Here is a 13,157-nt window from a genome sequence, read left to right as displayed (position 1 = left end):
ACATTCGAGGCGGTGTAACATCGGTGCGCATGTTTTTTTTGTCTGTGAACTGTGCGTGGAGTGTATCAAACTTGAATACAAACATTTACTTATGTTTGGCTGCTTTGAAATTGACTTTCAAGTTGTTTTGCAGAACCATTGTTTGAAGATGGCAGGTGACGATTTGCCAAGAACTAAGCAGGTATGGTACGCGGAAAGGGAGACTCACTGTGCGAATTTCCATGATAGAAAACTGAGTCACTAACTCCACTGCGATTGAGAAGAAACAAATTATATAATATTAATATGTATGATTAATGACATTTGCATTCCCATTGAATTCGAGTCTACCTCCATGATTGAGTGAAGGGGCGACTTTGTTGGGGGCGAGTTTGCTATCCTTATCCTTGCGGATGAGATGACTGTGCTATGTAATGTTTTGTGTTATGATGACGAGTAAGGGCTGTGTGGACTGTGGCATTTGATTTGGGTAAATGATCATTGTAGTTGCGATAACGTAACCCTACGCTGTCGGGAGGAGGGTTACATATCACAACTATGGTCATAAAAGTAGCCTTCCTGCAACTTACAACACAAGATATTAAATTATTAAAATAATCATGTTTAAGTTTACAACTAGTTGCGATAACGTAACCCTCCTCCCGAAGGCCACCAGGCCGGAGGGTTACGGGGTTGTTTCGAGCGGCAACGGTTGATCTGGTCCAACACGTACAATTTCGACAGCTAGTCACCAGATTTGCCCCATTTTTACCCCTTTCAAAAATCATGACACAAATTCTGAGGGTGCAACTTAATCCGCAATGTCTAATGCAGCCTGCCATAATACTTAAAACACCATTGAGGAAATATTTCGAAGAAAAATGGACAAAAACTTACCAGAACCGGAGCGAAATTCACTGGTTCAAATGTCGAACCTGCGCGGGGCGAAGCTTCGGCTCTACGTGTGTGACGTGTAGTTCAAAAGGTCATGGCAATGCATGGGGTGGTGTGCACAGTTGCCCGGCTACACAATGCACCCCAATAGAGCTCAAATTTTCAAAGGGTTGTTATTTTTTGCATATGTTGAGATACATTTAGTGAGAAGATTTGTCTTTTACTATACTATTACCAACAGTGTCCAGAGTCTTTAACCATTGGTGTCAGCAAACATTATGCACTTCATGATTGTTCAGTATCTCACTCCTTGACTTTGCTCTTTGTCGTTTCAGGGAGCTGCTGTGATTGATGGAGTCCACACCGATGTAGTTTGTACAGCCTTTTCTGACAGGATATTTGTGATGATAACACAGTATGAAAAAATGGGAACGCTTGTAAGTTATGGGCCCAATATCGTCAAGTTGTCTGTTGGGCCTATAGTCCTCAATCCACCTCCATTATCCTCCACTCTTCTGTCACTTCAGACCAACATGCTTAGACTTGGTTCCAAGTCTTTGATCGTTGCTTTTTATTCGTCCTGATAGCCGCTACAAACATCGCCCTTTTTGTGATCAACCTCCGTCATTGAGTTAGGGCGCGTGATAGCTAATAATGTGGGGGGCGTTTTTCGTGGTTTTTCAATCTAAGACTCTGAAATCAAATCTACAATATGCTTTGACTTGGATAAGATTGATATGCCTGACCCAGAGATTTATAAGCAATGTATTGTCATTTGGGCCTACAGCCCTCAATCCTCCACTCCCACTCTTGCATCACTTCACTCAGTGCCTCTTATGCAGGGCTCAAATTTTACACTGGACCACAGGCCCAAGACCAGGGCCCAATATTATGGCTCTGCTTACCGTCGAATTCTGTGCTTACAATCCTGATTCCCCGCTTTACGAGCAAGCACCAAAGTGTGGAGTGCCTAGTAACGTGGAGTAGGCATGCCCAGAAGCCAAACTTTGGTGCCAACCCGTGAAATATGCTTGCCGTAGGCACAGAATTCCTTGCTTCTGTAAGCGTCGATTCTGTGCTTACGGTAAGCAGGGCCATGAAATTGGGCCCAGTAGTTTTAGTGTGGGGCCTGCAAACTCATGACCGGACAAGACCAGTCTTGTGTTTTTCAATTAAATAATAAAACTTCACTTTATAACATGCCTTTTTTTTAGTATTACCTCAGCTAAGCAGCCTTATCTAATAGTCACGATAGGGGTCACAAAGAATAGAAACGGGAATAACAATGTTTCATTGTGTAAAAACTCTTACTTACATGTACCTACCTCCATGCATGTACATGTATTTTACTGGTATTCTAAGGAATTGGCGGGAAGGATTTTGTGATATAATGCTAGCTAAAATTATGGTCTTACTTTACTCACTGATTGCTGAAAAACGGATCGAACAACACCATTTAACACAAAAACAAGTTATGTTAAAATGTTGCCTTTGAGTCTGATAAACACCTTTCAATTCTATCGAGTATGAATGAAGTGTGTATACCCATAATAACCAAGATTTATCTGATTTAATAAACTGCTTTGAACAGGTCCACATAACGCCAGACACAACACCAGCTGACACAAGGCAAGGCAACTTCGTCACAAGAGTTCTCCTTGGAAATGATGAGGTAGGTTTATTTTCTGTCTATAATAATCTATCCTCTAGCTACCGGGCAACCTTGGTAATCTAGTTGGTAAGACACTGCTCTAGAATGGCAAGGGTCGTGGGTTCGAATCCCACCCGAGTAACACGCCTGTGATATTTTTTCACAGAACTAGGGGAAAGTGCTGAGTATACAGTGCTAACACATTGGTGTATGGGTAAAAAAAAATAATATTCTTTATCCCCCATGCAAACTTAACATCTCTTTTAATAATCCATCCGCTAAACGTCGTACTTTTGCATTGTCGAACTTAAAGGAACATTACAGAATTGGTTTTGTTAACAAAACAGTTGTTGGCAGTGTAAGCACTTTATGTGATCCACCATACATTAACGAGAGAATAGTGAAAAACCGATTACAATTTTTGCATTGCATCAATGCCAAAATAAAAATGAATAAAACACTCACTGAGCGATAAACTCCAAACGCGAAGTTAGATTATTTATTTCTCATCAAATAATGACATTTCAGACAGAAATATTTCAAGCGATGTTTTCAAATATTACCATCATTAGACCTTGCAAGTTTTATGTAAATCTGTGATCTTCATGGTTTTTGTTTCTTACCAATTCTGTAAGGTTCCTCTTTGTCCTTATTATTACCATCGTTGGTGAGTGGCGTTCACTGTCTTTTTTGAAGAGTGTCAAACAATGATTGATTTTAATTCTGAAAGTTACAGATTATTTTTCCTGGCATACACCCAGCTACTAGGAAAATGTTCACATTATTAGAATATGCACATCAGTTATTTTTGTAAAGTTTGGCCCAAAGGGCACCGATCGAGTGAGAATTTAATTCAATTTGACATGGCAAGAGCGCGACAGTTGGCAACTACCGTGTAGCAGTGTTTCAACGACATTGCTCATCTTACATGATACATATCAAAAGTTTGTGCTAAATGTCGCTGTTTAAGAGGCATCCAATCAGAATGTTTTTGCTGTTCTGACTCGTGGAATGCTCCCTGAAGTGCCACACTTTGACACTTTAAAAAAAACAAATTTTAGGCATGTCGCCAGAAACACAAGTCCTCAAGGCAACTACACGGTGTCACAGGTGTGGGCTACAATTATTAGTTTTTACAGAGGTCGTTGCCACCTACTCCTAGGGCTGAAACAGGGTCACCCCTTTTTACAGTCCATACTGAACACCAGAGCTCTAGTCTGGTGCACTCGATTACTCAGCCACATCACTTTGTTGAAACTTGTCAAAGTATATCCTTCATTACCATAGAGCTATATATATTGACTAGAGCCACCCCGTTATACACGCACTAAAGTTTTGAAGCCGTGTGGGCGCATCCATGTTTATGTACAAACCAATACAAAAGCTTGAAATTTTGTATGGCAATTGTGCAGCTATTTGCATGATAGTGCGTTTGTTCTTCTCTATGTGTCATCGAACTACAAAATGCAGCAAATGGGAAGGCACAATCTGCTGATGAACCTCACGGACAGACGCGAATAGGCAGTCGCATACGTAAGCGCACATGCCGAATGTAAAGAATTTTGCCAATGTGAATTAAAATCATTCTGTAGTCACGCAACACATCAAACATGTCTGCTTCTAGGGTGGCTTCAAAACGCAGAGCAAGTTAGCGCTCTAGTCAGTACTGTTCTATGGTCATTACCCATTGCCATGTAACTTTATTGAACCTTTTGCTTATTTCATTTCCTTGTTTCCCCAGCCTGTCACACATGTCTTCGCCAAGAATATAGCTTCAAAGATCTGTTTAGCACCAGACAGTAAACCGATTCTCTTGTCCATTGCCTTAAAGGAGCACTCCCCAGCCCTCCTCAAATCTCTTCAAGACCTCGTCATGCAGTATAGAGTGTGGTGAAACTTCCTTTAAACAATTCATTTTTTTTTTATTAATCATCACATCAAGCCCAGAATTTGCTAACATAAGTCATCATTTTTCTTTTCAGTAAAAATGTCCACAAAAGAAATAAGATTTTGTGTACTGTATTGATGCGTTCACTGCATGGCATATTGCAGGCTGACATAGTGGATCTATCCTTCTAAACTACCGTTGATGGTATTGAATGGTTAGGCAGTAGTAGGGTTGACTGTGTGCTGGGTAGACCCATTTACCACATGATATCTCATTACAGGCTTGCATATCTATCATTCAAAACCGCGGTTGATGGTATTGAATGGTCAGATAGTAGGAGGGGTGACTGCGTGTGTTGTGTAGATGCATTGATCTCATGGTATCGTATTGCAGGCTAGCATAGTGCATCCGCAGGGGATAATATTGAATGGTCAGACAGTAGGAGGGCTGACTGTGTGTTGTGTAAATGCATTGAGCACATGATATCATATTGCAGGCTAGCATAGTGCATCCATCATTCAAAACCACAGAAGATGGTATTAAATGGTCAGAAAGTAGGAGGGTTGACTGTGTACTGTATGCATTTGCAGCAATATAGTGAACTGCATGAAGCAATAGTTTATAATTCATCCCACAGTGGATGATTTTGAATTGGAATTGTCAGAAAGTTGGACGGTTGATTGTTATCACATGTTATAACACCCCTCACCAATATTCTGCCTTTTCATTGATTTAGAGCGCGTCACATGATGTCTTAGTTTTACTAGACGACGGCCGTGTGATAGTGCATAGTTTTGCCATGTGCTAGTCCGAAGACTATCACACGGCATGCTGTACCCAGACGTCCGTTGCGTGTACGAGGATGATAAATTAATAGTCAGTAACCATTTCAGATTACATGACACTACATGCAGCACAGTAAAAGTTTTTGCAATCTGTATTCGCATCGTCCGTGGAGTGTAGCATTCGGGTCTGTAACTTAAGTGTACAGTATTTAGAAATGTTTTGGGTGTTATAAAACAAATATTGACTGCTTTTACTCGTGCAAAGGTCAAAACTATAACTCCCTCGGGGAAAATAGAACGCTCCGGGGATCACGTGCTCTGGGGATCACCTCGAGAGTCATAGTTTTAACCATAGCACTCAAAGCAGTCAATATTTGTATAATATCATATTGCAGGCTGGTGTAGCAAAACAAAACAGTTGCTGGCAGTGTAAGCACTTTATGTAAATCCATCATATACATAAACTGACAAACCTGCAGAAGTTTAAGATCAATTGACCATTTGGGTCACGAGAAAATAGTGAAAATACAATTACAAATTTTGCATTGCATCGATGCCAAAATAAAAATAAATAAAACACTCACTGAGTGATAAACTCCAAACGCGAAGTTAGATTATTTATTTCTCATCAAATATGACATTTCAGACAGAAATATTTCAAGGTCGTTTTAACTATCATCATCATTCGACAGTATAAGTTTTATGTAAATCTGTGATCATCGACGATTTTTGTTTCTTACCAATTCTGTAATGTTCCTTTAATCATTCTACACTGGGTGACATTGAGCCGTCAGACCATAGGAGGGTTTATTATCATTTGCTATCCCTATGACCACACAGGCATTTATCCCATACATGTTGACTTTTTAGTGGGTGGTAAATCAATGCCAAAACCTTTTGTGTGACATAAATGAATCAGTATGTTTGGCCCAAGTACCCAGTACCTGTTGATTCACCCATACAGTACCAAATCATTTTTTAAATTACCTATTAATAGAAAGGGAATGTATACATTTGGTAATAAGAAACCCACTGTTTGTTTCAATCCGTTACCATCAAACTACTAACCTTCCTTTGGAAATTTCATTTCAAAAGGGGGTAGTGCTTTTGAGATATTGCCAACAATCAGGAGCAGTTACGTCCACGCAGGAAGACAAGTCTGAATCATAGAGTTATATAAAGAACTAGAGGGCGCACTGGCCTATATACGCCACCCGGCATGCGCGCAGGCGGCCATTTTCTAAGTTGAACAAACAGGCATTGTTTAGCGTGTGTTTGTGCGGCCATTTTGCAAGTTGAAAGAACTGCATTGCGTAGTGTTCAATAAACACAAACTCCACTGTGTGTTTCTTATTCAACACTCGCATGTCTCCTTGCGGTCCCGTTGCGTTTGTGCAAGCAGCATCACCACTGCGCCCTCTATAGTTCTTATATTTAACTCTATGGTCTGAATACACAATCTGGAGGCGTTAATTTGTTAGGGGGGGGAGGGGGTAAAAAGTAATATCTTTTTTCCCCGTAATCGCAGTACTGCATTATATTATCCAGAAGCTGCTATACTTCTTACCACACCTTACCAAGTACGTTTTTATTGGTACTAACTTTCAGAGTCATTACCAAACGTATACAGACCCTTCAACCATGTCAGTCAATTAAGTGATAAAAGAAATTAGTGATAAAAAAAATGCATTTTCTGCAGATGTGATTTTGTTTTTCTCATTCAGGTTTTATGCGGTCGTTTTTTGTTGTTTTTTAAGGTTTTTTTTATAGACATTCAATTTCAGCAAAAATGAATCAGTTTCATTAATTTACATTTAAATTCACTAATATTTTCCTTGATTCATTTGAAATGTGTGTTTTTGTTTTGTTTTTGTTAAAGCTACTTTTGCATTTGTTTCCTGCTCATCTGATTTTGTTTTTCTCATTCAGGTTTTATTCGATCGTTATTTTGTTAAAGGTTTTATTTTAAACATTCCGTGCTATATTTTTCAATATTTTTCAACTAACTATTTACAATTTATGAAATTTGACCATTGAATGTGTTGAATTTAAATTGCTCATTCTGACTATTGAATACTGATGCAACGTGCCATTTATTGTCAAGTGAAGTTGAATGAACCAGCATTTTTTAAATTTTTTTGTACACAAAATTACAATAACTAACAAATTCTGTGTTTGTTTTATTTGTTTTACTGAATAAAAATCAGTCATGACAAAATGTTCTGTGGGTCAATCAACATGTTCCTTTGATTGAAAGTTGTAATATCATGGTTTTATAGAACCTATTAAAGATGACTTACCATCGGTGGTTTCTCCACACTAAATGGAGAGATTATCATGCACCAAGCGGCCTCATGAATAAAGTGAACAACCCACAATCTTTTTAATGTAAGCCAAAGATTTGTAGGTTGAGACTTTTTTGGATTTTTAAAAAAAATTATCAAAGATCTTGCTCGGATAAAAATTTCAAAATTGAGTACTTTAGGCACACTGCCTCAGTGACTTTATCTTGTTATAAGTTTTGCCAATTTTCTCCTGAAGGGGTGATTTCATTTTGGAATAGAATACTTCAAAAATTCAAAGACTAACCCACAACAAATTTGAACGCAAAATGTTGTTTCAAGAGGCTGAGAGACTTTCAAATATATTTTATTTTGTAGCCCATTAATTTAAAAGTGTGGTTGTCCTGGGCCAATTTTAATAGAGCTGCTTAAACACAAAAATGAGCTTGGCAAAACAAAATTATGGTAACCAGAATAGGTTACAAACCTTATGTAGCTCTATGAAATTGGGCCCTGTAGAGAAGTTAAATTTTTAAACAGCGCCCTCTATTGGTTACCACATCGACCTTGCCTTTGTGATGGGCGGTGCTTTGATGTTCTTGCATATTTTGTAAACTTCAATTATTGAGAAAACAAGGTTTTTATGGGAAAAGTTACTCACGTGAAATTGTTAAATTTGCACAAAACTTGTGAGGGAAAGGTCAATACATATGACCCAAGTCATTACATGGTTTTTAAAAACAAATTTAAAGATTCACTTGTGAAGGGGGCGTGGCATTGGAATGTAATTTTGAACTTGTCTCGGTTTAATGATAACCAATGATTTTGAGAAAGTAAATAATAAATCGTGATGTGAGGCTTGTTATAGATAAAATTATGACAATCGTTGGCGGGTTGGGGGGGGGGGGGGCGGGGGTCCAAAAGGTAATTCAAGTAACCCACCCACACCTTTCCCCTATTTTTGAAATAAATTATGGTGGATGTGGATGATGATTTCATTTAATTATTAAAATTTCAATACAATTCAATACACTTTATTCAAACAATTACACAATTTTGTCGTCTTCGATCATTTTCACAACAAAAATTTAACAACCAGAACATGAGTCTAATCGAACCTGTGTTTCTTTTCGCTTGTGAATTTAACGAGTGTGTAGCAAAAGAAATGTGACTGTATATAATGTCCATTGATTTCCACATTGGTAATGAACTACCTACCAGTTAAAAAAATAAAAACAAAAGTGATACACCATAACAAATAAGTCGATGACAATGTGCTATTGTTATTCAATGACCCTCACTACCTTCACAAAATCGCTGACAGGATTAACACAGGATTAACACAATGACGATGTCATCATGCAAACCTTGCGCTTCGTCATCATGCAAATCATGCCTTTTTCATGTTTGTTCGTGTGTGTATTTCCCAAACCCAACTCACAAATTTATAAAACAATCATTTTGTTAATTCCACTGGGCGGGTTTTCATCGTCATCCAGTAATTAATTCACTGTTCCCGAATTAATCAATATGGCCAAGCATCGGCCGCACTGTCTTAAGGAGAGTTTCAACGCAATCACGGTCTGCGACCAGACTACGCTAAGCAGACCTCATTATGTGCAATGACGAGTGGATGACGTGGGGCCGGGTACCAGGAATATTCGAACACCTGTTTAATTTCATGTAGCGATGCAGTATGTGTAATTTCTGTGTACAAACGAATGGCATTCGCTCTCCGTAGAATCGCATGTGTAGCTGGCTCTTGCAATATCGCTGTGGGATTTTTTAAACACAACCGGGTAATCTAGGCTTATTTCAAATTACGGTAAGTAAATATTTCTGAATTTATTTGTCTGTATTTTGGTCTGTAATTTTCAAGCACATATATGGGTCTGATATGGGTGCTTTTGAGCATTTTACACCCATCAGGGAAGTTGAAATAAATAACGTTTTTCGACTTCATTTTGTGGCAATATGTGATGTCCGACGGACCGTGGTGATATTTGCTAGACCGTGTCAGTTGCGGGCTGTTGAGTCACTTTCTCTTCGCGTTTTCAACATATTTTGTTTTAGTGCGTAATCATAAATGTGATTATATTGTTCACCTTGCATGGCAACAATGAAAATTTAAATGGAAACTTATTATTTATTTTTTCGGTTCCGATTTTTTTACCCGGTGATGATGAATGTTTTTCTCTTGAATATCATCGTTTTTATTCTGAGTATCAAAATATATTCTACCTCCATGATTTACTTTCATTCAACATATGTTTTTGTTTCTTTGCTATTTTATTTGGGAAGAGTTTGTTTTGTGTAAAAATTAGACTTACATTCGGAAGAAAGAATGTTTAAATCATATGCATTAAGATCAGTCCTTCAAATGACGTAAATAAAAATCCAATTACTATTTTGATCTCATGAAAATGTAATGACCAGCAACACGCACGACGGAACGCCCACCCCTTTGGCCGTTGGCAAGCAAAGTGGTCACGGCGGAAGGAAGGCCGATAAACCGGTGAAGAAACCGTGCAACATAGCCGGTAAAAATAAACCTGATAATAATATTTAGTCGTGTCAAGTTGATTTCATATTTTGTTTTTGCTCTATCATGTAAATTGCTACCTGTGAATGAACGGCCAGCCACCCCTAACTCGTGCTTAACTGGAAATCTGAGTATAATGCAACGCAACCCCCACCCTCATTTCAATATTAAAAGGCCCAGTGAATTATGTGTGGGGGTTGTAGTTGAATCGATCGAGTGTGATGTAGTGAGTTCTCAAGAATTTATTACAAGCAAAGTATCCCCGTGCACATAGCAGTCAGGGCTTGCTGATCAGTGAATAAAAAAGGGCCGAGTCTGTACTGCTACTTTGCTTGCTTGTAATATTTTGTATGGTGGGAGCATAGAGAACGTTTCGTGTGTATAGGAAAGGACATTTTTTCATGCTGTCTTGGGTTGGTGCATTGCGTTTTTCTGAAGCATGCGACACGACGGTGGTTTACAGGTAGGGGGTTATTTTTTCTTGTGAATGAAATTTGATCACGCTGAGACTAGCAGTCTAGCTTCTCAATAATTATTGAATACGGGGACCATTCAATGCAGTTGATATGCTTCAGTTAATTGGGATGTTGGTTTTGGCGTAGGTTCATATTGCAGGGTGGGTTTTGGTTGTTTTTTTTATGACATGTATTCATTGCTTGATGTTGATCTAATGGCAGGGTTTTGCACACACGTTTTGTTTGTTCATGCATAGAGCATGATTATGTCAAACTGTTATTCATTTATTATGAGATGAATTGGAGTGGGCGGGGACAGCCTATTTTTGAGGGTGGCGATTTTTGTTTTTAAGGTAGATGGAAGTTGTCATGTTTACTAAGATGTTCGTTCTCATATGTTTGTGTTGTTGTTAGCTTTAAATTTAACATGTTTATTATTTTTTTGGAAAAGTTTCCGTATGGCGCCACCACTTTTTCATTCGATATGAAATAATATAGTATCTTATTTACCTCAATGAGATATCCCTTTTTGTAAAAATAAGTGAAAAAGTGGTGGCGCCATATGGAAAGTTATCCATTTTTTTTTACAAATTATGCAAATCAGCCCAATTTTTAAATTCATTATGAAATCTTTTATCCATGAGAATTTTGACCGTTGCTAATTATGTTTTATGTACATCTGCGCCATGATTAACATTGCTTTAATTAATAAACGTTTCCCTCAAGATTGATATACTACGATACACACAAAAATAAAAAAATGACAAATAAAACTGCCTCATTATGAATTTATTTATGCGCATAATTTCCTGATCATGTTTTTTGACAGTTGATATTTTATAAAGAGTAAGTTCCTGTGAGTTTTATGGTCTTGTTTTTTAATATTAATAAGGCCACACAGATCATTCTGTGCAGAAAAATAATTCAATAAATTAGTGTTCATCCATCTCCAAGGCATTTACAATTAAATGTCACTTCCCATGATCAACAAGATTTAATTATTTTTGCTTTTTCATTTTTACAATGAATGATTGTTCAAATGTTTTAATTGTTTGTGAAATGTTAAAATACAGCGCATAAAATGCAGCTTTTGTTTCAGAATAGGCACCATCTTCCATGTTTGAAGCCACGACTGAAACGCTCACACTGGAGCCTATAGGCATAATCAAAACCATGGTTTTGTAAAGGCCCTCAGTGCAGAGACTGCTAAAGGCAGTGGACACTATTGGTGATTACTCAAAATAATAATTAGCATAAAACCTTACTTGGTAACGAGTAATGGAGAGCTGTTGATAATATAAAACATTGTGAGAAACAGCTCCCTCTGAAGTAATGTAGTTTTTGAGAAAGAATTAAATTCTTACTAAAATATTTGAATTTGATTTCGAGACCTCAGAATTTGATTTTGAGGTCTCGAAATCCAGCATCTGAAAGCACACAACTTGTGCAACAACGGTGTTTTTTCTTCCATTATTCTCTCGCAACTTCGCAACCAATTGAGCTCAAATTTTCACAGGTTTGTTATTTTATGCATATGTTGAGATATGCCAAGTGAGAAGACTGGTCTTTGACAATTACCAATACTGCCCAGTGTAGAAAACAATTGCTTGAACAATTTCTGCTAAGCAAAATAAACAGGATACCTGTCATTCAGTTATGTGACATGCTATTTTGGGCTGGTTTTAGGTAAGCATATTTTTGTTGCGCTGAGCTAATTTGTGCACATAATCAGCTCTATAAAATTGGGCTCCTGATCAGACTGGAGAAAATAGTCGGGACTCTCTTTGGTGTTGATGAGAATCAGAATTCATTGTTGAATTCAGGGAATATGACTATGATGATTGAACTTGTGATTTAAAGGTCTTATAGAAAAGCCGAAGGCAATAATGTAATTCAAGATGATGAATCGGGAAAATGACTTGGAAGGCGCCAGCGACACAAATTGGTTTTTTTTTAATTTGATGCCTTCTAATGAAAATCATTGCTTCTGCATTTTATTAATCAAGGATTTTTGTTGCGGCAAATGAACAAAATTTATTCCTTATTTTGTCTGATGGATGGTGGATATTTACAATGTCGAACACCTTTGCTTTTGATCTACTTTAAAGGGAAGGTATATGTTTGTTAATCACTCTAAAATTTAATGGTATAATGCATTTTACCGTTAATTTTTAGAGTGATATTCGTTTAGTAATCACTCTAAAGAACAATGGTGTATGAAATACCATTACTTTTTAAAGTGATTACCAAACGTATACATTCCCTTCAAAGGGGATAAAAAGCGTTTGTTATTGTAAATATGATAAAAACTTACTTATTGGTTTGTATTTTGAGAATCATTTCATTTTGGAGTAATGTGGCTATGTAATAAGAGATCAGTTTTTATCTCTAAAAATTTGAATCTGAGAATTGTTGCTGTCAGGATTACGGATCACTCTTCTTGCATGCATGGACATAACTGCTCCTGATTTTAAAAATGCTCCTACCTTTTGAAATGAAATTTTTACAGGTTAGTTTTGTTTTATGTATCTACAATCGATTATCAAATGGTAAAAAAAAAAAAAAAAAAAAGGTATCCCCTTGAAGTCACATTGTTAAGGAACTTTGGTGTCTTGTGGAAAATTTAACCTCGTCCGTCATTTTTGTGACATTTACGTGTTACAAAATTATTCATTGACATG

At 37.4% G+C, this 13,157-nt stretch overlaps 2 protein-coding genes across 3 annotated transcripts in view; both read left to right on the top strand.

Annotated features, from left to right (window-relative positions):
• The first annotated feature begins 2 nt into the window (after positions 1–2).
• On the top strand, positions 3–7,543 carry LOC139945947 (proteasome assembly chaperone 3-like). Its single transcript, XM_071943484.1, has 4 exons — positions 3–181; positions 1,209–1,310; positions 2,465–2,545; positions 4,266–7,543. The coding sequence occupies exons 1-4, from the start codon at positions 92–94 to the stop codon at positions 4,416–4,418; spliced, it is 426 nt and encodes a 141-aa protein (XP_071799585.1). The 5' UTR covers positions 3–91; the 3' UTR covers positions 4,419–7,543.
• A 1,629-nt stretch (positions 7,544–9,172) lies between these two features.
• Positions 9,173–13,157, top strand: part of LOC139945957 (ras-related protein Rab-3-like) — a 58,413-nt gene continuing 54,428 nt past the window's right edge. Inside the window, exon 1 of one of the 2 annotated variants that reach the window (XM_071943499.1) lies at positions 9,173–9,304. Coding sequence is in view for 1 of the 2 variants with exons in the window: in XM_071943498.1 (XP_071799599.1) it covers positions 10,461–10,484 (24 nt within the window). In the remaining variant the exon portion in view is untranslated. Of the gene's footprint in view, positions 9,305–10,190; positions 10,485–13,157 lie in introns of those variants that run through there. The other variant, XM_071943498.1, reaches the window with a different exon arrangement.

The sequence above is a fragment of the Asterias amurensis genome, chromosome 13, assembly GCF_032118995.1.
Source record: "Asterias amurensis chromosome 13, ASM3211899v1".
Lineage (NCBI taxonomy): Eukaryota > Metazoa > Echinodermata > Asteroidea > Forcipulatida > Asteriidae > Asterias > Asterias amurensis.
Note: the sequence above shows the minus strand (reverse complement) of the source record. Positions and strands in the feature narration are given on the sequence as shown.